Raw genomic sequence first — 26329 nt, 5'->3', positions numbered from 1 at the left:
CTGCAGCTTATGGAGGTTCCCAGGCTAGGGGTCAGATAGGAGCTGCAGCTGCCAGCCTATGCCACAGCCACAGCAGATTCGAGCCCTGTCTGTGACCTACACTGCAGTTCACGGCAATGCTTGATCCTTAACCCACTGAGTGAGGACAGGGATCAAACCAAACCCAAATCCTCATGGATACTAGTCGAGTTCATTACTGCTGAGCCACAACAGGAACTCCTGGGTAAGGTTTTAATTTATTAATCCCTTTGCCTTCACTTTTTGGAGCATATGGAAGTTCCTGGGTCAATAATTAAATCTAAGCCACAGCTGTGACCTATGCCGCAGGTGCGACAATGCCGGATCTTTTAACCTGGTCCAGGCCAGGGATGTAACCTGTGCCTCTGCAGCAGCCTAAGTTGCTGCAGTTTGATTCTTAACAGTGAACTCCAGAAAGGCTTATTTTAATAAGTACTAGTGTTAAGCAAGTATTGGCCTAAGGCCCAGTGTTATTTATTTGGGATTCTGACAACATAATACAAAACTTGGTTGTTAAGCTTGTTCTCAAAAGTGTCTGAAAATCATTCTTTTATAGTATATATGGTCTAGGTTTTAGGACCTTTTTTCTAAACTATAAATTATTTCTTTTCCAAGAATAACCTCTCTTTTCATAGCAGTTTCCATAGTCTTTTCTAAGACCGATTCTTTATTATCGGAAGGATTAACTGATGTCTCTTATGGTAAACAAGACCTAACATAGGTTTTCTTTTCTTTCTTTCTTTTTTTTTTTTTTTTTGACCATACCCACAACATGTGGAAGTTCCTAGGCTGAGGATTGAACCCATGCTGTGTTTGTGACCTATGCCACAGCTTCGGCAGTGCCAGATCCTTAGCCTGCTGCACCACACAGGAACTTCCCCATAGGTTTTCTGTTAATCCTTTATGACACTTGTATAATAGGTGCCATAGAAATGTTGCTAAGATTATTTATTAATCCCTGAAAGATTACCTTCCAAAGGGGAAAACATCAAGCCTATGTATACAGTTATTATCACCCTTAGATTCAATTAGGGAAAATTAAGTATGTACAGAGAGAGGGCTTTGGAAGGAAGAAGAGAGAAAGGACTTTCTGGAGCCTGGAGCCTTTACTCCTTTACAGAGGTGCTGAGATAAATACCCGTGATTATGCCCTTGTATTCTTTTTCATTCAGCAATGGCATGTTTATTACACTTGCCTGGTAATGAATCCTTCCAAAGGGTGTTGATATGTCAGGATTTTTTTTTTCTTCTTCCTGTTTAATAAGCACTGCAGCAGCACCTGGCAGACATTAATGTGGATGGACCAGAAAATGGATATGGCCATTGGATTGCTAGTACCTCAGGCTCAAGGAGCAGTATCACTTCTTCTGTTGATGTAAGTGTATATACATAGATTGTGTCACCAGATTTGGATAAGTGCCCAGAAAAGGTAATGAGCAGCTAAACACCTACCATAACAGAATGGAATCAAAATACTTCAGACATATACAGTGAGGAGTCATATTATCGTGAGGTTAATGAAATGATGGGAGCAGATCTGCACAGTGAAACTTGCCAGGAATTCTGGTGGCCCACCTGCTGAAATCAGATTTCTCCCTGTTCAGCTACAGCTTGGTATTACCCTGTGACAGTTTTCTCTTCCAGCTTAACATATCAGTGGAAATAATTCTGAGTCCTGTGACTAGCTAGGACTCTAAAGTGAGCTGGCTCTAGGAATCTCCCAGTTAGTTTGGGCCAGGAGAATACTGAGGCTCATGATCATATCTCCTGTATATCATGTATGTATCTCTCCTCCTTACCTAATCCTTACATGGTTAGGACTTCAGTCTACTCATATTTGAGAATGGGCCAGGCAGAGGAAGACAGGAACTAACTGCCAATCCCATTATATTTCACTTTTAGTTACTGGGATGTACATTACTGCAAGAGTTTTGCTATAGTGGGTAAATCTGTTCTGCTTTGAAAATTAATTTAGGCAGTAAGTTTTTTGTGCATTTTCAGTATTTTATGTCATTTGACATAGGTGTCATCAAATCATTTTCTTAGTAAGTAGTCCCCATCTACCTAACGAACATTCTTTAAGTCAGAAATAGGAGAATTCTGATACAGGGTCATAGTTACATGCTTGGGCTTACCAGTCTGACTTAAACCTGGGTGTTCAGGTTTCTGTCTGTACAATTTACTTTCTTACAGATCTCCAGCAAGGTCTTTCTGCTCTGGTTTCTCCATCTGTGAAAATAGGGATGAACCTTCCTCATAAGAATGATTTGAGGATTAAATGTGCAAGTGAATGTAAAATGCTGTACCTGTCACTTACAGGTACTATATTTTATAGTAGTTATTATAAATTTGTAACACTAGAGGATTGAAGTTTATATTCAGCTCTGTAAATCAGACCAAATTATTGTCACATTATTAGCAGATGAGGATTCTCTGATAATTTTTTAGCTTGATCCTCTAAGTATCTAAGAGCTCTTTGTATGGAATCATCATTTTTTTGTTTTTTCTTTTTAGGGCTGCACATGAGACACATGGAAATTCCTGGGCTAGGGTTCAAAGTGGAGCTGCATCTGCTGGCCTAACCACAGCCACAGCAACACTGGAGCCATGTCTGCGACCTACTGTAACGCTGCATCCTTTACCCCCTGGGCAAGGCCAGGGATAAAACCCACATTCTCATGGTTACCAGTCAGATTTATTACTGCTAAGCCATGATGGGAACTCCAAAATCACCTGTTATTTAATAAATATTTGCTATTTTTATTTTGAATAGCTAAATAGAATGACTATATTATAATTTGTTCAGGTGGTCCCATATTGCTGAATATTTACATTGCTTCCACTCATTTTCTATTATAAACGCTACTACAGCTAATTTTTGAGGTAGCATATTTGACATGTTTATTGACATGTCGTGATTATTTCATCCTAAAAGTGGAATAACTTAATCAAAAGATTACATATTAAAATCCTTAGAATTCTGCATTATTGTTAAATTGCCCTCCAAAAAAAACATTATTCTAATTTATATTCCCACCCATAGCATTGGATAGTTTTTCTCTTGAAGTTTTTATCTTCAGATTTGAAAAATAATGATTGAGGTTATTAAAGAAACTGTCATGGAGATTCCGTTGTGGCTCAGTGGTTAACAAATCTGACTAGGAACCATGAGGTTGCGGGTTTGATCCCTGGCCTTGCTCAGTGGGTTAGGGATCCAGCGTTGCCGGGAGCTGTGGTGTAGGTTGCAGACGCAGCTCAGATCCCCGAGTTGCTATGGCTCTGGCGTAGGCTGGCAGCTACAGCTCCGATTGGACCCCTAGCCTGGGAACCTCCATATGCCGCAGGAGGGGCCCTAGAAATGGCAAAAAGATGAAAAAATAAAGAAACTGTCGTATGTTAGTTCCTGGGCCAGGGATTGACTCCAAGCTACAGCTGTGGCAAGACTGGACCCCAAACCACTGGGCCAGGCCAGGGATTGAACCATTGCTGCCACAGAGACAAGCCAGATCATTAACTGACTGTGCCACAGCGGGAACTCCTGTATATGGAAATAGAAACATGATTTTTGTGTTAATTAGTTAATGACCCATTCTCTTTTTTTTCTTTTTTTCTTTTTTTTAAAGGCTGCACCCACCACGCATGGAAGTTCCTAAACCAAGGATTGAATCAGAGCCCTAGCTGCAACCTGTGTAGCACCTGTGGCAATACTGGGTCCTTTAACCCACTGAGCTGGGCCAGGGATTGAACCCACACATTTTTAAACTTTTGACATCTACTACCAGCTTGCCCTATAGGGTATAAAGGAGCAATTATATACAATTCAATAATTACATTTAGGGACTTTTCAAACAAGAGAGTTGCACTTTCAAGATCAAACAGAAGGAATAGCTAAAAAGAGAGAGGATGTCTTCAATTCTTAGGTATCATAGGCCTAAAACTTACACACTCGAAGTATGGTTCTCATACCTTCAGGAATTTTAGAAATCATGTCAGGGAATCCATAACATAAAAACCATTTTCAAAAAGAATATCAAGACATTACTTGTGTTTTTCTCTGTGTTGACATTGTCACAAATAGTGCAGAGGAAGTGATGGATAAAACTGCTGGCACCTTAACACATATCAAGACAGTGCTCTAAACTACCACATGTTCATGACTGACAGTTTTCCATTACGGTCATGAAAGTGTTTATATGTATCTGTACTATGAATCTATGTCCTGCAAAGAAGATTCAGAAATAAAATCTAATTCCAAAAAGAATTAGACTCACACCTATTATATTAGGTACATAGGGATAACTTCTCTTGAGAAATTAAGAGCCTAAATAAAAATGTTTTAAACAGCAAAAATTTACAAGAAATAAGTATTTAAAAATTTAGCAATATGAACGATACCTTGATTATACAAATGATATTCTGATTTTACTTTTGCTTATTATTATAGACTAAGAAAAGGTAAGTTTAGTTTTTATTGAATAAAGAAGATAATTTTGGGCTCCACACATTTATGCATATAATACATATCCTCATGTTTCATTTCTACCTTCCATTCTTAAAATCATTTCACTCAATGTATCAGGCTGTCATAACAAAATACAACTAAGAGGCTTAAACAACAGAAATTTATTTTCTCTTAGTTCTGGAGGCTGGATTTCTGGGATCAAAGGTTTGACCTCTCTTTGGTGTGCAGATGACTGCCTTGTTGCTGTGTCCCACATGCCCTTTTTTCTCTGTCTGGGTAGCCCTTTCCCTATAAGCACATCAGCTATGTTGGTTAGGGCCCACCTATGTGACCTCAACCTTAATTTATTCTTAAAGAGCCCTGTGTCCTTGAACAGTCTGTTTCTTAGGTTTACTGGGAATGAGGACTTTAACATCTGAATTGGTGATGGTGGTGGGGTGCACAGTTCATTGCATAACATTTAGATAACGCTTAGTGGTAAGCAGTGTGTGTGTCCTAATCACTTGGAGAGCAATTATTTCATCAGTAAGTTCTTTTTTTTCCTGCCCCCTAGGGTGAATCTTCTAATGGCTCAAGTGATAGAGGAATGAAATCTCTAGTAAATAAAATGACTGTTGCTTTGAAGACAAAATCTGTTAATGTCAGGGAAAAAGTTATCAGTTTTATTGAGAATACATCAACTCCTGTGGACCGGTGAGTTGCTTATATGGTATGAATTTGTGATGAGTAATTAAAGAAAAGTATCTTACAGTAAATGTTAGTTGAATGGAATGTGTTCTAGAAAAGGATCATACATTACTCTTTTTTTTTTTTTTTTTTTTTTACTGATTCCAGTTATCATTATAATCACAGAGATATCCTTTATTGCTGTAAAATTTGACTATAAAGATTGCCCTCTCTTCTCCCACTGCTCAGAGAGGAAGCAAATAATAATTCTGCCCATTCGCACCATTCATTAGAAAAAAATATTCCAATGCTATTATTATATGTATTATTATACTTTATGTAGTAGCTGTTTCCCATGTGTCAAATGGTTGGGAATCATCTACTAAGTGCAGTAATCTCATAGCAGGAACTTCTTCCTCTGCTTCAGGATTTTAAAACCTAAGAAAACTTGGTTGTATTAAATAAAGCAGAAAACCATTTTCTTAAGTTTAAGAATTCAGATCTTGATAGAATTTTGTTCACAACATGTGATCCCTGTTTTCTCCTGAATTACAAATAAAGTACCCAGCAAACAAAAGATAAGTTTAAAAATGTGTTGTATTGTTTCTCACTGGAACTGAGTACACAGTATGTTTTTTTCTTCACCTACTAGTCTCATTGATCTTTCTGGTTCTTAGAGTTCAAGGCTAACAGTGTTTTCAGCGTGAAATTCAAAATTTGTTTCTAAGCAAGCTTGATCTTGGAAATGTGTTAAGAGTGTTTAATTCCACTCTCATGTCTTGCAATATCTTAGGAAAGTTGAAATATTTGACTTTAAGAACTGAATATAAGGATTTTACAGTTTTTCACTCTATTAAATATAGTACGTATGCCTACAGAGGCATTTTTTTTCCCACTTAGTAAATAGCAAAGAAGATGTATGTTATTTTCACTAATCCAAAAAAATGTACCTTATCTAAAATGGACAACTGAAAAATGTTAGAAGTGTTTTTTCAAGCCTAAAAGCCCCCCCCCTTTTTTTTTTTTGCCCATTAAAATTATATCTGCTTTCAAAAGCCTAATATATTTCCAGTATTTTCAGTTACCACATTCTGAATTAGGGTGCTGTTATTACTACATGTTATAGCATGAACACTTAAAATTTTATTTTAAAATGCATTAATTTAAAACAAACTGGTGATAATTCTGAATCGAAAAGACTTCATTGTCTTTGATAAAGAATCACTTGCAACTGGCTTTTCTTCATTTTTCTTTGTACTTGGGATGATCAAAACTTTTTAGTATACATTCTGGGTTAGAAAAACTGATTATACTATATTTTTGTTCTAAATCTGTTGTATTTTTAATAATCATATTGTTCTGTCCTCTGCCTCAATTTGCTGTAGAATGTCTTTCAATCTTCCTTGGCCAGACAGAACATGTACCGAGCGGTAAGCCAATGAGTAGAGCAGCTTTACTGGACCATCCTTTTCCTTTAGCATGCCTCATGCTGTCTATAAGCCTCATGCTGTCTTGGCTCAAATTTTGTGCAGCTGTTTGAAATGCTTAACTTTACTCATTCTGCTTTTAGGAGTGTGGGATGCTGATTTGATGTGTTTCTTTTTGGGTTTTTTTGCTTAAACATTTTATTTTTTTCCCTTGCCACCTTTATAGTTCCCATTCCTGAGATGAAAATCAAGTACATTCAAAGCCAAGAAACTTCATAAAATCTGCAGTTTTTATTCTGAGACAGAGGAAGGTGAAACAAAGAAAATAGGTAGTCTCATAGTTGGCAGGGTATTAGCTTTGGAGGTCATTTACTTCTGTCTCATGCCTTAACAGTAGAGAAAATTACAGCACCCAAGAAAAGGCATAGTTTGTGGTTCAAGTTTTTTGTTATTTCATGTATTTTGTAATTTTATAGTATCTGCAGAATTTTCTTAATAATTAGGTTGGTGAGTTATTATGTAAATTGGTTCCAAAGCACTACAGTTCTAGGGTTTTGCTTTTGCTTTTCCTTGAAAGAAATTAGGCCATGGTGGACATGTTGATATATAATCCATCTCTTCTCTGTCCCCAATAAGAAGGGGTACTTGTCATTAGATTCCATAGGTTCGAAGTTTAAAAATCTACTGGCTCTTCAATTAGGATGAAAAAAAGAACTTTATACCATATGGCTTTATAGTTTTTATGCTCATGCTTTTTTTGCAATTTGAATTATAATATCAATTATAGCAATACCTGAGAACATTTAAAAAGAAATTCTAGTCATACTTTGAATTTAAGTTAAGCTTTGGAATAATAATGGAATTGACTTTTTTGGCAGGTGATTTCAATATTTTTAGTGAATTATAAGTAGCGTTTTTTGGAGTTCCCGTCATGGCTCAGCGGAAACAAATCTGACTAGTATCCATGAGGACGAAGGTTCAGTCCCTGGCCTCACTCAGTGGGTTAAGGGTCTGGCATTGCCATGAGCTGTTGTGTAAGTCGGAGACGCGGCTCGGATCCTGAGTTACTGTGGCTGTGGTGTAGGCCGTCAGCTGTAACTCCAATTCAAACCCTAGCCGGGGAACCTCCATATGCCTTGGGTGCGGCCCTAAAAAGACAAAAAAAAAAAAAAACCAGCATTTTTTAACAATAGTTTACTTTCAATTTACCAATAAGAGCTGTTACATACTGTGACTGCTCCTGCATAATGCCAGTTACCAAGCTTATATTATAATTTTATAGTTTTTAAAAAGTTTGTATCTTTTAAAATTATAATCTATTTGTGAATCATCTATTTTCTCTTGTTACAGGACCAGTGAATTAGTCTAATTTTATTTAACTCCTAAGTTTTATCCCAAATTCTTAATTTTTTTTTTTTTTTTTTTTTTATCTTTTTGCCTTTCCTAGGGCCACTCTCGCGGCATGTGGAGGTTCCCAGGCTAGGAGTCCAATTGGAGCTGTAGCCGCCAGCCTACGCCAGAGCCACAGCAGTGCGGGATCCGAGCCACGTCTGTAACCTATACCACAGCTCACGGCAACACCAGATCGTTAACCCACTGAGCAAGGCCAGGGATCGAACCCTCAACCTCATGGTTCCTGTCAGATTTGTTAACCACTGAGCCATGACGGGAACTCCATGGGTTCCCTAGATATTTGAACTATTTCTTACATTTTCTGTCTTTAATGACAATAGTTTGATAATTTACAGAATAATTTTACATTAGATATATTTTAACATAAAATCAAGTGATTTTATGATTTTAACTGTAAGCAGTGTATTGATTAACTTATAGTTCTGTAGTACACTGAACTTTTATTGGTTTTCTGTTGAGGAATGTTTTGGGAAAAGGACAGATTTAAACGTCTTTTAGCAAAATTAGATCGTAATAATATTTTTATTGGTGATAGATATTAAGAAATTATTTAAAATGCAGATTTGATCTCAGTTTTCTGGAAAAAAATTGAATTCTAAGGCTAAGTAAAGACATGTAACTTGATTTTTTTCCATATTTAACTGTCTCTTGGAAAAAGAAAAAAAGCTGCAGTTTTTTTTCATCATAGATAACCCTAACTGAGCCTTATCCTACAAATAATACAATACTCTTTCTCCCCAAACATGCAGTATTTTATTGAAATATTTTAATTTTATTTCTTGGTTTATTTCAGATTACCTGAAAAGTAATGAAATATAAATGTTTGTATTAAAAAGAGGGGTCATACTTCCTGTAGAACTAATTAAGTTTGAGTTTACATGTTTATGTTTCTGTCAGTTAAAAATGAAAGGTGAGGGGAGTTCCCGTCGTGGTGCAGTGGTTAACGAATCCGACTAGGAACCATGAGGTTGCGGGTTCAGTCCCTGGCCTTGCTTGGTGGGTTAAAGGATCTGTCGTTGCTGTGAGCTGTGGTGTAGGCTGCAGATGCGGCTCGGATCCCATGTTGCTGTGGCTCTGGCATAGGCTGGTGGCTACAGCTCCAATTAGACCCCTAGCCTGGGAAACTCCATATGCCACAGGAGCGGCCCAAGAAATGGCAAAAAGACAAAAAAAAAAAAAAAAAGAAAGGTGGATTTATTGTCATGGTTTATTTATGTAAAAGAAATATATTAGTTTCTATTAAAAGTAACAGTAATAAAAAATGAGAGGAGAAAGCTTAAGACATTTGCACCTATATGAGAAGCCTTAGGCACTCCTACTGGAATGTTTGTTTGTTTGTTTTGCTTTTTTGAGTTTTAGGGCCACAGATGTGGCATATGGAAGTTCCCAGGTTAGGGGTTGAATCAGAGCTACGGCTGCCAGCCTACACCACAGGCAGGCAACATAGGATCCTAGCCCCATCTGCCACCTGCACCACACCTCAGGGTAATAACAGATCCTTAACCCACTGAGCGAGGCCAGAGATTGAACCCAAATCCTCTTAGATACTAGTCGGGTTCATTTCCAGTGAGCCACAACGGGCACTGAATATTTGGTTTCGTAACCTGTTTTAACAAACATATATACAGCACTTGCTGTATGCCAGGCATTGTTCTCAGGGCTTTACGAAATATTAACTGATTTAATTTTCTAGTACCCAGGAAGGGTAGATGCTGTTATCACCATTTTATAGATACGGACACAGAAGCACAGAGAGGTTAAGTAACTTCCCAATGCATTGGTTTTAATATGAATATTAAAATTGTTTAATTTTTACAGACTTGAAAGCAATCTGCATACCTTATTTCACTTTTGCTAACATAATTTCCTTATCTTGTTTCAATTTCCTTAACATAGCTACCCTAAAACTGGGTGATACGTGGGAGGGGGACAAAGAACATTTGTATTTCGTTTTAATATTCAAATGATACTTGATGACAACCGTTGATAACTTCAGTGATGATTTCCCTCCTACAATTCTTTTAATTTAGGCATGTGAGCAGCAGCGACAGAGTGGGCAAGCCTTACCGTGGCGTAAAGCCTGTTTTCAGCATTGGGGATGAAGAAGAATATGACACAGGTATAGTAATACACTCATCTATAGACTGCTTTCCTCAGGCACCAGGAATGATTATATAGGGAGAGATCATTCTGAACAACTGCTTAAAAAAAAAAGTAACAGTGAGATTCTGTAGAGGAGATTGGAAAGTCTGTGTTTTTTTTCAATGAAGAGTTTGGTTTTAGACATCTTAAATTGTGCGTTCTAGAAATCCAAGTAGAAATACTGAGTAGGCAGTTGATTATGGGTCTTTAGCTGAGGAGAGAAGTCTGAGGTAGTGATAATCTGGGAATTATCAGTGTAGAAACAGTATTTAAATCCATAGGGTTGGATCTAAATCCCCTTGATCCACCCACATAGGGGATTGAGAGGTGTGGGGCTGATGTTCAGGGAATTCTGAAATTGAGACATTTGAAAAGAACCTTTTAAAACTAGAAGCAGTATCCTAAAGGGCCACAAGATGGGGATGTTTTGCCAGGGAAATTTGTCATTCTCAATCATTGCCTTTTATATTTTAAAAAATATTTTACTATTTTGCTTTATAATCCTATTTCCCAGATTATCATGGTTAAGTAATCATAAATAATATTAATGTGTATTGAATTAGAAAAAATAAAACAGTATATAAAATACAAAATAAAAAATACTCCCAAATCTCATCCTGCTTTTTCTGTTTAGTAATACGTGATGCATGTTTTCCACCTCAGCCCATATACCTCCTCAGTTCTCTCTGTATTATACAAATATACCGTAATTAAATCAGACTTCTCCCAATTGACATCAATAATTTTCCACGTTTTTTCCTGTTTCAAATAGCAATAGCTATTTTTATGCATATATGTATATAGGTGAACTTTTCCAAGTATATCCAGAGGGTAAATTCTTTTTTTTTTTTTTTTTTTTGTCTTTTGTCTTTTGTCTTGTTGTTGTTGCTATTTCTTGGGCCGCTCCCGCGGCATATGGAGGTTCCCAGGCTAGGGGTTGAATCGGAGCCGTAGCCACCGGCCTACGCCAGAGCCACAGCAACGCGGGATCCGAGCCGCGTCTGCAACCTACACCACAGCTCACGGCAACGCCGGATCGTTGACCCACTGAGCAAGGGCAGGGACCGAACCTGCAACCTCATGGTTCCTAGTCGGATTCATTAACCACTGCGCCACGACGGGAACTCCAGAGGGTAAATTCTTAACAGTAGGATTGCCAGACTAGAGGGAATCACATTTGACATTTTTATAAATATTACAGAATTACCTTCTTGAAAACGTATGAGGTAAATATAATTTTCTGTATACTATTTCTTTTTTTAAGCAAATATACAGAATTTTTGTTTTCTCCTACACAAAATTTTTATATTCCTCTATATAAAATCTAAAAATATATTTCTTTTATTTTACATTGTAGCAAAATAATCAATACAATGTATTTTATTTCTATGTAGATTTTCCCCCAACACCATCTCCAGCTACTTCTTATCTTCTGTTTCATACATTTCTGTGCTGTTTGTGATTGTTTCTTTTTCTCCTTTTTCCATGTTCCTGTTATCCATCAGTCTCTATCTCTCCCTGAATATTTCTTGTTCCATTAACAAAGGGAAGAGGTAAATGAATGAATAAATTATGGTATATTTATACTATCATATATGCGTAAACACCCCACATATATTTACACTACAAAAAATTGCATAGTAATGAAAATAAAACTAGAGCTGTGTGTATCAACATGGATAAATTTTACAATTTTGGGAGTAGGGTAGCAGTTGCAGAGGAATAAAATGCTCCATTTTATTTTAACTTAAAATGCAGAACACTACTATATATTATTTAAGGATATTCATGTATGGTTAAAAGTTAATACATGACTCCAATTCAGATAGTCACTGTTTCTTACTGGAGAAGGAAAGGAAATGTGATTGGGAAGAGGTACATGAGGGTTTCACTTTTTTAAGTTGTAAGTGAATAGATATGTGAGATTTCCTTTTTTAAATTATGTCTCCTTATATTTTGATTTTTTAAAAAGAAAAGAGGACATATAATTATTAACTCTAAGAGTATTATATCTCTTAAATTAGAATGTCTTAATCTCTCTCACCAAAAAAAAAAAAAAAAAAAAAATCCCACTAAATAGATTTTTTATTTATCCCATGATGGATTTTTTGTTGTTGTTGTTGTTATATCCTTAAAATGAGAAACCAGCAACTCTTCAGATGGAGTATAATCTATAAAAAAATATTAAATAATTGTGTGGTACACTGAAACTAATATAATTTTTTAAATCAACTATATACTTCAGTTAAAAAAGAAAAAGAAACTAGAAAGAGCAAAAGAACTGTGCCATCTTTGCCCTCAAGATAGGTGCTAATATTATTACTGAATGATTCTGCCATCTCTCTACGACAAGTCATAATTAGAGCTACGCTATATTAAAAAAAATTGAAATTAGTAACAATGGCATATGGAAATACAATAGCTGGATTAGTTTTTTTCTCAACTTGTCTGTTTAAAATACTACCAAAATTTTTTTCAGGCTATTAAGAAGTGTATGGTTTTTGAAGTAATACCCCCCTTTTTTATTGTTAAGTTACTGTGGACTTTAAAAAAGTGTTATTTCTGTTGAGATAGAATTGACAGTAACATTGTGTAAGTTTAAGGTGTACAATTTTCTTTTCTTTTTTTTTTTTTTTTTTTTGTCTTTTGTCTTTTGTCTTTTTGAGGGCTGCAACTGCAGCATATGGAGGTTCCCAGGCTAGGGGTCTAATCGGAGCTGTAGCTGCCGGCCTACGCCACAGCAGTACCACATCCGAGCCGTGTCTTCGACCTACACCACAGCTCACAGCAATGCCAGATCCTTAACCCACTGAGCAAGGCCAGGGATTGAACCCGTAACCTCATGGTTCCTAGTCAGATTTGTTTCTGTTGCGCCACGACAGGAACTCCACTTAAGGTGTACAATATTTTGATTTGATACATTTTTTCCCTTTTTTAGAGGGGATTTTTAAAAAATTTAAGTGTAGTTGATTTATAATGTTGAGATAGGTTCAGGTATACAGCAAGTGATTTAATTGTACGTATATACATCTGTATATATATTCTTTTCTCAGATTCTTTTCCATTATAGGTTATTAGAGGCTGTTGAGTAGATTTCCCTGTGCTATACAGTAGGTCCTTATTGGTTATAGTAGTGTGTATGTGTTAATCCCAAACTCCTAATTTGTCCTTCCCCTCCCCTGCCCTTTTCCCTTTGGTAACCATAAATTTGTTTTCTATATCTGTGTGTCTATTCCTGTTACCCACTTTTAACATCTTAAATTCTTTATAGATGAAATTGACAGTTCTTCAATGTCAGATGATGATAGAAAAGAAGTTGTAAACATTCAGACTTGGATAAACAAGCCAGATGTCAAGCATCATTTTCCTTGTAAAGAAGTAAAAGAAAGTGGACACATGTTTCCTAGGTACTTTTTTTTTTTTTTTTTGTCTTTTTGCCATTTCTTGGGCCACTCCTGTGGCATGTGGAGGTTCCCAGGCTAGAGGTTGAATCGGAGCTGTAGCCACCAGCCTATGCCAGAGCCACACCAACACAGGATCCAAGCCGCGTCTGCAACCCACACCACAGCTCATGGCTGGATGCTTAACCCACTGAGCAAGGCCAGGGATCGAACCCACAACCTCGTGATTCCTAGTTGGATTCGTTAACCACTGAGCCACGATGGGAACTCCTCCTAGGTACTTTTTAAAATATCTTCTTCAGAAGTAAAATTGAATTTAGGGTAATGGAAACGTTAACTGCAAGAGTTCCCTTTGTGGCGCAGCGGGTTAAGGATCTGGTGTTGCGGCTATGGCCCCCAGTTTGCTGCTGTGGCATAGGTTTGAACCCTGGCCTGGAAACTTCCATATGCTGTGAGTACAGCCAAAAAAAAAAAAAAAAGTTAACTACAGGAGAAATTTTATTTATCCAATAAGATATAATTTCCCTCTGTTACGTATGTTTGATTTTTTTTTAAGATTTTTATTTTTTCTATTATAATTTTATATTATAGTTGGTCTATCAATTTCTGCTATACAGCATGTCTTGATTTTTAAAAAATATTTATGTAAATCTTAATTTTGAAAAGTTTAAACAGAAAAGTTGAAGGAATGGTACATTGAACATCTTTATAAGCCTCTCAGAATCACTGGCTTTTAACTTTTTTTCACACTACCCATCTCTCTATTTATGTATGTATATGCGTACACACTTTCCTTTTGTCAGACCATTCAAAAGAAGCTTATAGATGTGACACTTTACTCCTAAATGCTTAGCATAAATCCTGCAAGAATATGAACATTCTCCTCCACAACTCCAGTAGCACTATCATATCTTTAAAAACCTTAAAAATGAACATCATTCAATACAGACAACACTCACATTTTTCAGTGTGCCCCCAAAGTGTCTTTATAGTCTGTGGTTTTTCCTTCCTGATGTGGGATCCAGTCCTGTTCACACATTGCATTTGCCTGTTATCACTCTTTAGGTCTCAACCAGTGTACAAAATGCTGCTCCCCTAACCTCCACTTCCCTCTTTTGCTTCATGGCAGATGACTTCTTTGAGTCTAGGCCAATTTTTCTGTGGAATGTCCTACATCCTGGGTATCTTGATATTTTTCTTACATATTACATAAGAGTATGTGCAATTTAATACATAAAAGTATGTGTAAAATATGTTAAAAGCTGACACAAGGTTGGGTGTAGTTAATAATTGTATCCCTATTTTGCCTTTGGGATCCAGTTATTAGAATATTATTAAATAAGTGAGGCAGCCAGATATTGCTTAGTGGTCTTTGATATTAAGTATATACTATGGTATGTTGAATGAGGATAGTTTACCAAATTAGACAATACTGTTAAAAGTCTAAAAGGTAGTATATTCCAAAATAGATTCTAAAAGTCTATTATTTTAATGGTTTCTGATTATGTATTTTTAATATGAAATATAAACTTTGCTCTTAAACAGTTACAGGATTATCTGTTAATAAAACATTAATTTAGAGTTCTGCTGTGGTGCGGCAGGATTGGCAGTGTCTCTGGCATGCTGGGACTCAGGTTCAATTCCCAGACCAGTATAGGATCCAGTGTTGCTGCAGCAGTGGTGTAGGTCACAACTGCAGTGCAGATCTAATCCCTGGCCTGGGAACTCCATACGCTTCAGGGCAGCCAAAAAAAAAATAAAATAAATTTTGTATAATACAACTATAGGAAAACTAAAAGCTTTTGTTAGGTAGCATTTTATTTGTAGATGATCCTTTGCTTTTACCTTTTAAAAGCAAAGTTAATTCCATTTGGAGTTGAATGTTTTTTATAATTGGGGTGGTTGAAGTAACAGCTGTTTTGAATGACTTTTCTTTAAAATTCTTTTTGTTTTTTTAATGCTTTTTTCCCTTTGAAGTCATCTGTTGGTTACTGCAACACATATGTACTGTTTAAGGGAGATTCTTTCACGGAAAGGATTGGCTTATATACAGTCTCGACAAGCACTAAATTCTGTAGTTAAAATTACATCCAAAAAAAAACATCCTGAGTTAATTACCTTCAAGTATGGAAACAGCAGTGCTTCAGGAATAGAAATCTTGGCAATTGAAAGGTAAGATTTTCTTAGGATGATATTATCTGAATCATTGAATTAGTTCAGTACTAGTTGAGTAGTTCAGCAGTTTCTCTTATTTTGGGGAGTGTATGGTGGAATAAGATACTTGAACCACTTATATTAGTATTCTTGCTCTTTTTCTCTTCCACATCCGTAGTCATACATGGTTTAGCCCTTGGGACCTGATTTCATTAAGTACCATAGCTAATTTCACAAACTTTTTGACAGAAGAGTCTTTAGGAGTAATTCATACCAGTGTGTGCTAATTACTGGTTTGCAATTACATAAGGAGCTTTTCTTGGAATGTAAATCAGTATTTTTATTTTTGTTCATTTCTGTTTTGGAAGTATCAGTAAACTAAGGCACTGTGCTGAGTGGTATAGTTAATTTTCAGTCTGGTACAAGCTCCTCCTTATTTCATTGTGGCAAACAATTCATGGACTGGCATAAGGGCCATAAACGACATGCTATCAAAACGAAATCATCTTTAATCTTAGAGGTAAAAATGTGAAGCCCAGAGGGGTTGAATGACTTTCAGATCTTCACACTTAGCTTGTGATAGAACCAAATAAAGTCCTCCAGACTCCTGAACTGTGATTCATCCACCTTGCTCTACACAATATGAAAAATCAGCTTGCTTTTACGTTTACATTTTCTTTCTTTCGGTAACCCTTTTGAGTGTATGCTGAAATAAGGGATGGGGAGTAGGTAGGAGGGCATCCCATTGGAAGTGACATCTAAGTTGAGTCCTGGACAGAAGGTACTATATTAATATATATTTTTCCTCCATAGGTATTTGATTCCAAATGCAGGAGATGCCACCAAAGCCATAAAACAACAGATCATGAAAGTTTTGGATGCTTTGGAAAGTTAATATAAAAGAAAATTATTTCAGAAGAAATTAAGGCAACCAAGAGAAATGTAGACATATTTTCCTGACTGAATACTAACCGGAGACTTTGATTTGCTTATGGGGTGCTTGAATAGCAAGTCTAAGAAAGTGTAAATTATTATAATCAATCTCTGGACAGTTTAAAAGTTTTTTAAATTTACTTTTGCATTTTCAGTTTTGTAAAATGATTTCTTATAAAGGTCAGTTATTAAATGACTTTGAAGTCACTGACCCCATGCCCTTATGCACTTAGGGTGCAAAATGCAGTTCTGTTTTGAAGAGCTGTTTTAAGGGAACATGCATCACTTTCAGATTTAAAACAACCATACACATATATATTTGCAATGTCTTCACTGAAAATTAGGGATAGAACTAGTTGAAGAGACCCCTTTAATTGCTACATTTAGTTTTTCCCACTGAGCAGTATCAGAAACTAAAAAGTATTATATAGATTAATAACTAGCTTGCTGTTTTCTGTTCTTACAAAGAGTGAAATCTTTTTAATTAAATGGATGAAGATTCCAGCCAACTCAAATGCAGACCAGCTAGTGAACTGTTGAAACATCAGCTTCTAAGTCATCTTTGCACCACTAGCTAATAATTTGAACCCTGAGTGCTTCAGATACTAAACTTCATCCTAATTGTTTCTAAGGAGCAGTTAAAAGCATTATAATAAGTAGGTAGGCATGTTAAGATTAAAATTAACATTTGGGGGACAGAATTGTATCTTTTAAAATGTCATTGGTCTTTATTACAAGAGGAATATTTGATTTAGGCTATTTCAGAACAGGTTTTGAACACATTTGGATTTATCTTCACTGAGATTATGTTGTGACCACACTAATACCCACTTAAAGAAAAGCTAAATAATCAGAGAGCTCTATATAAACTAGTTTTTACCTTTACTTTTGGAAATTTATTTCTTTTCTTTGGTTTTTGTGCTCTTACTGAAGTTCCAGTGGCTTGAAACTGTTTTTATTCTCTTAATATGACAAAACTGAAAAATAGTTTGCTGATTTTGAAACTTTCTCAGTTTAATTCACTGAGGTTCATATTAGGCACATTTGGCGAAAGAAATCGAGGCACACGTTTGGAGTCATGGAATGACTGCTTATAAAATCAGTCGGGGGAGTAGCAGATCCTCACATCGTGCAGTGTCCTGAAATGTAATGGATTATCTCTGAGGGGTTGATAAGAAAAATGTTTAGATGTACTGTGTTTACAGCCAGTTATTTTAATTTACTTAATGGAAATCAAGTGAGTAAAAGGTAACATAGTTCAAGATATTTTATTCTAATATCTAAATAAAATCAGTTTACTTGAGTGGTTGAAGACATTTGCATGAAATTGCGCCTGGTGCAATATTTGATATTTATAACTCTCCCCATAACTGTTGTGTTGCATTTTTTTCCTTCTATTGGCACCCCTTTTAGAAATGTCCTGCAGTGTCATTTTTTGCCTATTTCAGCCATGGGACTTTTTTCATAATATTAATGTAAAGATGTTTGTGTTATTGTTTATAAATTACAATTGTAAATAAACCAGTACAGTTTGCTCAAAACTTTGTTCTTTTTTTTTTTTTTTTTTTTTTGTCTTTCTGCCATTTTTTGGGCCACTCCCGCGGCATATGGAGGTTCCCAGGCTAGGGGTCTAATCGGAGCTGTAGCCACCGGCCTACGCCAGAGCCACAGCAACTCGGGATCCGAGCCGCGTCTGCAGCCTACACCATAGCTCACGGCAACGCCGGATCCTTAACCCACTGAGCAAGGCCAGGGATCAAACCCGCAACCTCATGGTTCCTAGTCGGATTCGTTAACCACTGCGCCACAACGGGAACTCCAAAACTTTGTTCTTAATGACCGTGTCTCTCTCTTTCTCCCTTTCTCTTCTTTTGTAAATCTCTATAGGCACCACAAAATTAGAAAATTGAGGGCTATCCTTTCAGAATTTAAATGTTCAGATTTCAGGCTTGAAGGTATTAGATTCCTATTTCTGTTCATTTAGATGGGGAGAGGGAGAGGTAGTTAAACAGTGACATTCCACATGTAGTAATTACTCCCTTGAACTGCTTCTCTGAACTTTATTTTCCTCATAAGAAAACCTATAGTTATTAGTCATGAATATCAAATGAAAATATATTTCATTGATTGTATTAGGCACTTAGGTAGCTTATCCTCCCTTCACTGGCTCAATAATCATAGAACTAGAATTTACTGTGGGGTATCTACTTCTTATGGACTCTGAAGGTTTGCAGAGTGGCAGCATTATGAGGTTGATTTTTTCTATATTTCTTCTTCTTTTTTTTTTTTTTTTTTTTTTTTGTCTTTTTTTTTTTTGGTTGTTGTTGTTGTTGTTGTTGTTGCTATTTCTTGGGCCGCTCCCGCGGCATATGGAGGTTCCCAGGCTAGGGGTTGAATCGGAGCTGTAGCCACCAGCCTACGCCAGAGCCACAGCAACGCAGGATCCGAGCCGCGTCTGCAACCTACACCACAGCTCACGGCAACACCGGATCGTTAACCCACTGAGCAAGGGCAGGGACCGAACCCGCAACCTCATGGTTCCTAGTCAGGATTTGTTAACCACTGCGCCACGACGGGAACTCCTATTTTTTCTTCTTTTTTTTTTTTTAGGGTCGCCCCTGCAGTATATGAAAGTTCCTAGGCAGGGGTCACATTGGAGCTATAGCAGCCGGCCTATACCACAGCCACAGCAATGCCAGATCTGAGCCATATCTGTGATCTATACCACAGCTCTTGGCAAAGCCAGATCCCTTAACCTACATTCTCATAGATACTAGTCAGGTTCGTTTCCCGCATTCTCATAGATACTAGTCAGGTTCGTTTCCACTGAGCCATAATGGGAAATCCATTTCTGTATTTTCAAGATGAGAAAACCAAGGCTAAAGAAATAGAGTGAATAGAAAATGCACCCCTCCCCTCTCCCCAGTCCCTGGGAATTATTATTACTTATTAAGGTATGAAATTAATTCTCTAAATAGATTTGATGACATTTGCCCACCATTAATGAAACGTTTTCTAGTAAGGATGATAAGTTTGTACTGATATATACTCAACCACTGGTCTGCTGCTGGTATGTTTCACACAGGACCTTTATTTTTAATTTTTTTTTTTTGATTTTTAGGGCCGCACCCTCGGCATATGGAAGTTCCCAGGCTAGGGCTCAAATTGGAGCTGTAGCTGCTGGCCTACACCGCAGCCACAACAACACCAGATCCGAGCCGCCTCTGCAACCTACACAGACGCATGTTAAGGAAAACCGTAACAACCTGTAACCTAACAGCAACGCCAGATCCTTAACCCACTGACCGAGGCCAGGGATTGCACCTGCATCCTCATGCATACTAGTTGGATTTGTTTCTGCTGTGCCATAATAGGAACTCCCCGTACAGGACCACTAAAACTCCTTAACATGATATTCTAACATACCAGCCATAGACTGGCATTTCGCTTCTATTTAAAATTGACAGTTTGACCCGGAAGAAACCCAACTCCTCAGGTTTAATGTGTGATGAAAGTAAATTCTCATCTTTACCTTTAACGTCTTTAAAAAATCTTTATTGAAATATAAATCCACATTCCATTAACCTCACCTTTTTAAAAAGCCTATAATTTAGTGGGTTTTAGTGTATTCAGAGTTGCACAACCATCACCACTATTTAATTCCAGGACATTTCATGACGCCCAAGAGAAACCCCTTAACACATTAACGGTCACTCCCCTCTCCTCCACTCCTTCCAGCCTTTAATAACCACTAATTTACTTTCTGACTCTATGGATTTTCTTATTCTGGGCATTTCATGATAAAAATAAGTGGCTTTTGTGTCGCTTCTTTTACTAAGCCTAATGTATTCATGTTGTAGCATCTATCAGAATTTCATTTCTTTTTATGGCTGAATAATACTCCATTGTACGGATTTATTTTATTCATTTATTAATTGATGGCCATTGACTTTGCTTCCACTTTTTGGCTATTATGAATAATACTACTTTGAACATAAAAAAAAGTTTTTGTGTTGACATGTTTTTAGTTCTCTAGGATATCTACAAATTACTCTGTCATGTTAATTCTACATTTAACTTTTGAGGAACTTCCAAACTTTCCCAGAGGGGCTTGGCCATTTTACATTCCAAATGGTAATGTGAGTGCTCCAGTTTCTCTACTTTCTTACCAACACTTGTTATTTTCTGTCTTTTTTTATTATCCCATCTTAGGATGTGAAGTGGTATCTCATTGTGGTTTTTGTTTACATTTCCCTAATGACTAATGGTGGTTGAGTTTCTTGTGCTTATTGGCTATTTTTATATCTTCTTGGGGGAACTTTTGATTCAGATTCTTTGCCTATTTTTTGGGAGGGCTGCCTCACGGCATATGGAGTTCCTGGGAGGATCAAGGATCAGATCCAAGCTGCAGTTGTGGCCTATGATGCTGTGGCAATACCTGGTCCTTAGCCCACCTCAGGAGGCCAGGGATCAAAGCAGCATCCCAGAGATGCCTCCGATCCCATTGTTCCACAGCTGGAATTCTTGCCTATTTTTAAATTGAGTCATTTGTCTTTATTGTTGAGTTGTAGAGCTCTTTGCATATTCTGGATACACATCTCTAATCAGATACATTTTCTCCCATTTTGTGGATTGTCTTTTCACATTTTTGATGGTGTCCTTTGAATCATATAAGTTTTTATTTTTAGTCTTTTTGCCTTTTCTAGGGCCACTCCTGTGGCACATGGAGGTTCCTAGGCTAGGGATCTAATCAGAGCTGTGGCCGCTGGCCTATGCCCCAGCCACAGCAACTCGGGATCTGAGCCGCGTCTGTGACCTACACCACAGCTCACAGCAATGTTGGATGCTTAACCCACTGAGCAAGGCCAGGGATCGAACCCACAACCTCATGGTTCCTAGTCAGATTCATTAACCACTGAGCCACGACGGGAATTCCCCTGAATCATAAAAGTTATTTAGTTTTGGTGACGCCTACCTTATTTATTTTTCCTTTTGTCACTTGGTGTTTTTGGTGTCATATCTAAGCAGTCAGTTGCCTAACCAGAGGTAATAAAGATTTTTGCCTATGATTTCTCCTACAAGTTTTATAGTTTTAATTTTTTTTAAATTAGGTCACTGATCCATTTGAAAAAGCATACTATAACTGTGAGGTTTATTTCTATATATGCATGTCTATTCCATCGGTCTATAAATATATTCTTTTTTTTTTTTTTTTTTTTTTTTTGCTTTTGTCTTTTTAGGGCCACATTCATGGCATATGGACGTTCCCAGGCCAGAAGTTCATTCAGAGCTGAAGACAGCAGCCTATGCCACAGCAACATGCAATCTGAGCCATGTCTGTGACCTACAACACAGCTCACAGTAACGCCGGATTCTTGACCCACTGAGCGAGGCCAGGGATCAAACCCGTGTCCTCATGGATGCTAGTTGGGTTTGCTAACCGCTGAGCCACGAAGGGAACTCCTATAAATATATTCTTATGCCAGGACCACGCTATCTTGATTACTGTAGCTTTTTAGTCACTTGAAATTGGGAAGTGTAAGTCCTCTAATTTGATGTTTTTCAAGATTATTTCTGAGTTTCTTGTTATTCTTAAGTCCTTTGCATTTTCATATGAATTTTTAGATTATCAGTTTCTGAAAAAAAAAACAAAACGGATTTTGATAGGGATTGTATTGAATCTGTAGATCAATTTAGGGGTTATTGTCATCTTAATGCTTAGGAACATAGGATGTCTTTACATTTATGTAGGTTGTCCTTATTTCAATGATGTTTTATAGTTTTTTGGTGTATAAGTCTTAAACTTCCTTTGTTAAATACATTCATAGGTATTTTTTTTCCTTTTGATCCTGTTGTAAATGGAATTGTTTTCTTAAATTCATGTTAAGATTATTCATTGCCAATGTGGTGGAATAGAACTGGTTTTGTAAATGGATCTAATCTTCCAACTTAGCTCAATGATTTTTTTTTATTATTTCTTCTGGCTGCAGTGTGCAGCAGCTTCATGTGGGAATCTCAGTTCCCAGACCAGGGATTGAACCCTGAGCAGCAGCAGTGACAGTGCTGAGCTCTAATCACTGGACCACCAGGGAACTCCCCAACTTGCTGATTTTTGTACTAGTTCTAACAGTATTTTGTGGATTCATTAGGATTTTTCTCTACTAAGGGTCCTATCATCTATGAATAGAGGCTGTTTTACTTTTTTTCTTTCTAATCTGGATGCCTTTTATTTCCCCATTTACATAATGGCCCCCACTGAAGCTTCCAGTACAATGTTGAATAGAAGTGACAGAAGCAGACATTCCTGTCTTGTCCTGATCCTAGCGGGAAAGCATCTAGAATTTCACAATTAAGTGTGAGTTTTCCATAGACAGCTGAATGATTTTAGTTTATAAAAATCATTGATACAGCTATATATATACTAGCACTGAACAACATTATTTAAAAAAAAATACTATTTGTAGGAGTTTACCTGTGGTACACCAGGTTAAGGATCCAGTGTTGTCACTGCAGCAGCCTGAGTTGCTGCTGTGGCACGAGTTCGATCCCTAACCCAGGAAGTTCCACATGCTTAACGGAAGCCAAGAAAAAATACTATCTATAGTAGTTCAAAATGTAAAATATCTATGGGTGAATCTAATAAAACATGCAGGATCTGTATACTGAAAACTAGAAAATGCTTATAGAAGAAATCAAAGACTTAAGTAAGTAGAGAATATACCATGTTAATGGATTGGACTATAACGTATCAGTTCTCCCCATTGAACTATGCATGTAATTTAATTCCAGTTCAAATCCCAGCATGGTTTTTTGTTTTGTTTGTTTGTTTTGCTTTTTAGGACCACACCCTGGGCATATGGAAGTTCCCACGCTAGGGGTCCAATCAGAGCTGCAGCTGCAAGCCCACACCACAGCCACAGCAACACATCTGAGCTGCAACACATGTAAGCTGCGTCCGTGACCTACACCATATCTCATGGCAACGCTGATTCCTTAACTCGCTGAGTGAGGGCAGGGATCAAACCCGCATCCTCAGGTTCTTAACTTGCTGAACCACAACGAAACTCCACACTTACCCAATTTTATGACTTACTATAACCTACAGTAATCAAGACAGGTATTGGTAAAAAGGATAGATACATAAATTAAAGCATAGAATATGTAATTCAGAAATAGATCCACAAAAATAGTGGTTGTTTGGGGGCAGAAGTTCAAAGGCAATTCAGTTGAGAATAGATAGTCCTTTCAATATGGTGATGGAACAAATGAATATCCATATAAAAGAAATGAATCTCAACCTGCCTCATACCTTATACAAAAATTAGGTCAAACTGTATCATATGGCTAAATGTAAATTTTAAACTAATAAATGGGAATTTTCATGACCTTAGATGAAGAGTCCTCAGGTAATGATACAAAAAGTATAATCCATAAAAAGTTTGATAAATATGACATATCAAACCTGAAACAGTTGCTCTGAAAAAGTTATTACTAATCATATGGAGAGACAAGCTACATACTGCAAAAAAAAATTCTTGCAAAATGCATATCTACCAAAGGATTTGTGTTGAGAAGATATAAAAGACTTTGGGAACTCAACAGTAAGAAAGCAAACTACCTGGAATTCCCATTATGGCTCAGTGGGTTAAGAACCCGACTAGTATCCATGAGGATGCTGGTTTGATTCCTAGCCTCACTCAGTTGGTTAAGGATCTGGTGTTGTGATGAGTTGTGGTGTAGGTCACAGATGCGGTTCAGATCTGGCATTGCAATTTGCTGATGCCATGGCTGTGGTGTAGGCCAGCAGCTGCAGCTTGGATTCGACCCCTTGCCTGGGAAACTTACATATGCCAAAGGTGCAGCCCTAAAAATGGGGAAAAAGAAAAAAAAAAAAAAAAACCACCTAATTTTTTAAAAAAGGGTAAAGATTTGAACAGATGCTTCAAAAGAGATATAAAGATGGCAGAAAAAGCACATAAATAGATATTCAACATCATTAGCCATTAGGAAAATGCAAATCAAAACAACAATACCACTACATACCTACTTAGAGTAACTGAAATTGAAAACAAAAGCTGGCAATACCAAGTGCTGATGAGGATGTGAAGCAACTAGATGTATACATTGCTCGTGGGAATACAAAGTGGTACAGCTACTCTAGACAAGTTTCACAGTTTCTTATAAAGGTAAACACACATTTATTACATAACCCAGCAATCCCACTACTAAGTGTTTACCTAGAGAAATTGAAATTTACACTCACATAAAAACCTGGGCAAGAATGTATATGGCAGTCCTCTAGTTGCCAGAAGATGGGAACGACCCACATGTCTTTTGGTGGGTTAATGGATAAACAGAGTAGCACACCCATCCTGTGTCATACTGCTTAGCAATGAGAAGGAATGAGCTAAATCATGCAATAATAGCATGGATGAATCTTGAAGGCAGACTACTTGACAGAAGTCACTCTCAAAATCCGTAACTGTATGATTCCATTCATATTATATTCTAGAAGAGGCAACATTATATGAACAGAACTGATCAGGGTCGCCAAGGGTGAGGGGAGGGTTTGATTATTTAAGGAGCTGAGCAAGGGCATGTGTCAGGCTCTGGAACTGTTTTGTATCCTGACTGCAGTGATGGTTACACAAATTCTGTGTGCATTAAAGCTCATAGAACTATACCAAAATGGTCAGTTTTATTGTATAGAAATGAAAATATTTAAAAATTAATAGTTCAAGGAGTTCCCGTCGTGGCACAGCAGAAACGAATCCGACTAGGAACCATGAGGTTTCGGGTTTGATCCCTGGCCTCGCTCAGTGGGCTAAGGATCCGGCGTTGCAGTGAGCTGTGGTGTAGGTCACAGACCCAGCTTGGACCTGGCATTGCTGTGGCTGTGGCGTAGGCTGGCAGCAACAGCTCTGATTAGACCCCTAGCCTGGGAACCTCCATATGCCATGCAGTGTGGCCCTAAGAAAAAGACCAAAAAAAAAAAAAAAAAAAAAAAAAAAAACCTGAAAAATTAAGTCAATAGACTATATTGAATCTTTATGATTGTGTTTTCTTAGGCTTTTTCACATTCCTTATCTGACCCTTTCAACTAATTTGTGAAGAGGCAGAGTAAAGAAATTTAGACTAGGAGTTCCTGTTGTGACTCACTGAGTTAAGAACCTGATGCTGTCTCTCTGAGGATATGGGTTCAATCGCTGGCTTTGCTCAGTGGGTTAAGGACCCCATGTTGCTTCAAGCTGCAGCATAGGTCTCAGATCCTTCATTGCTATTGCTGTGGTGTAGGCCAGCAGCTGTAGCTCTGATTCAGCCCCTAGCCTGGGGACTTCTATATGCAGTACATGCAGCCATAAAAAAAATTTTTTTTAGACTAAACTAACTTTTACGAGTGTGAAGCATCTATCACTCTATCCTCAGTGCTTACATCAGTGCCTGAAATGTGGTGGTTATTTGCTGAACAAATGAATGAAAACAAGAATAGCAGGGTTGCAAACTGGTGGCTTAAGGATGAATATGACAATCTCTGTGGCCCACACAATTTCTGACAGTCTGGAAAACAGTAGGCCAGAGCTAGGGACCTTTTTTAGTTCACTGCTCACTTTTCTCTCTGAAGGTTGCCAGCTTCACTCCGTAGGTGACTTTCTAGCCTGTGCAGTTATTTTAAGTTGCTTTCCCTACTCTACTAATAATTTACTTTACTAATA

General features: G+C 37.3%; 1 protein-coding gene and 1 long non-coding RNA gene across 9 annotated transcripts in view; one reads left to right on the top strand and one right to left on the bottom strand.

The window, feature by feature from the left end:
• The window catches only part of TBC1D23 (TBC1 domain family member 23), a 64020-nt gene extending 45863 nt beyond the window's left edge, over nucleotides 1-18157 (top strand). For 4 of the 8 annotated variants that reach the window (XM_084991595.1, XM_084991598.1, XM_021071307.2 and 1 more), the window contains exons 13-19: nucleotides 1284-1393; nucleotides 5034-5173; nucleotides 6532-6576; nucleotides 10017-10105; nucleotides 13400-13535; nucleotides 15507-15701; nucleotides 16497-18157. In XM_084991595.1, coding sequence (XP_084847721.1) covers nucleotides 1284-1393; nucleotides 5034-5173; nucleotides 6532-6576; nucleotides 10017-10105; nucleotides 13400-13535; nucleotides 15507-15701; nucleotides 16497-16578 — 797 coding nt within the window. In that variant the 3' untranslated portion in view covers nucleotides 16579-18157. The remainder of the gene's footprint in view (nucleotides 1-1283; nucleotides 1394-5033; nucleotides 5174-6531; nucleotides 6577-10016; nucleotides 10106-13399; nucleotides 13536-15506; nucleotides 15702-16496) is intronic. The other 4 variants (XM_084991596.1, XM_084991600.1, XM_021071308.2 and 1 more) reach the window with 1 other exon arrangement.
• Nucleotides 1-26329, bottom strand: part of LOC146397769 (uncharacterized) — a 119093-nt gene that overhangs the window by 88256 nt on the left and 4508 nt on the right. The window lies entirely within an intron of this gene.

Source organism: Sus scrofa, chromosome 13 (genome assembly GCF_054392235.1).
Source record: "Sus scrofa isolate SSC_HxYL_T2T_F1_AM1 chromosome 13, Sscrofa_HxYL_maternal_Yorkshire_Landrace_v2.0, whole genome shotgun sequence".
NCBI lineage: Eukaryota > Metazoa > Chordata > Mammalia > Artiodactyla > Suidae > Sus > Sus scrofa.
Note: the sequence above shows the minus strand (reverse complement) of the source record. Positions and strands in the feature narration are given on the sequence as shown.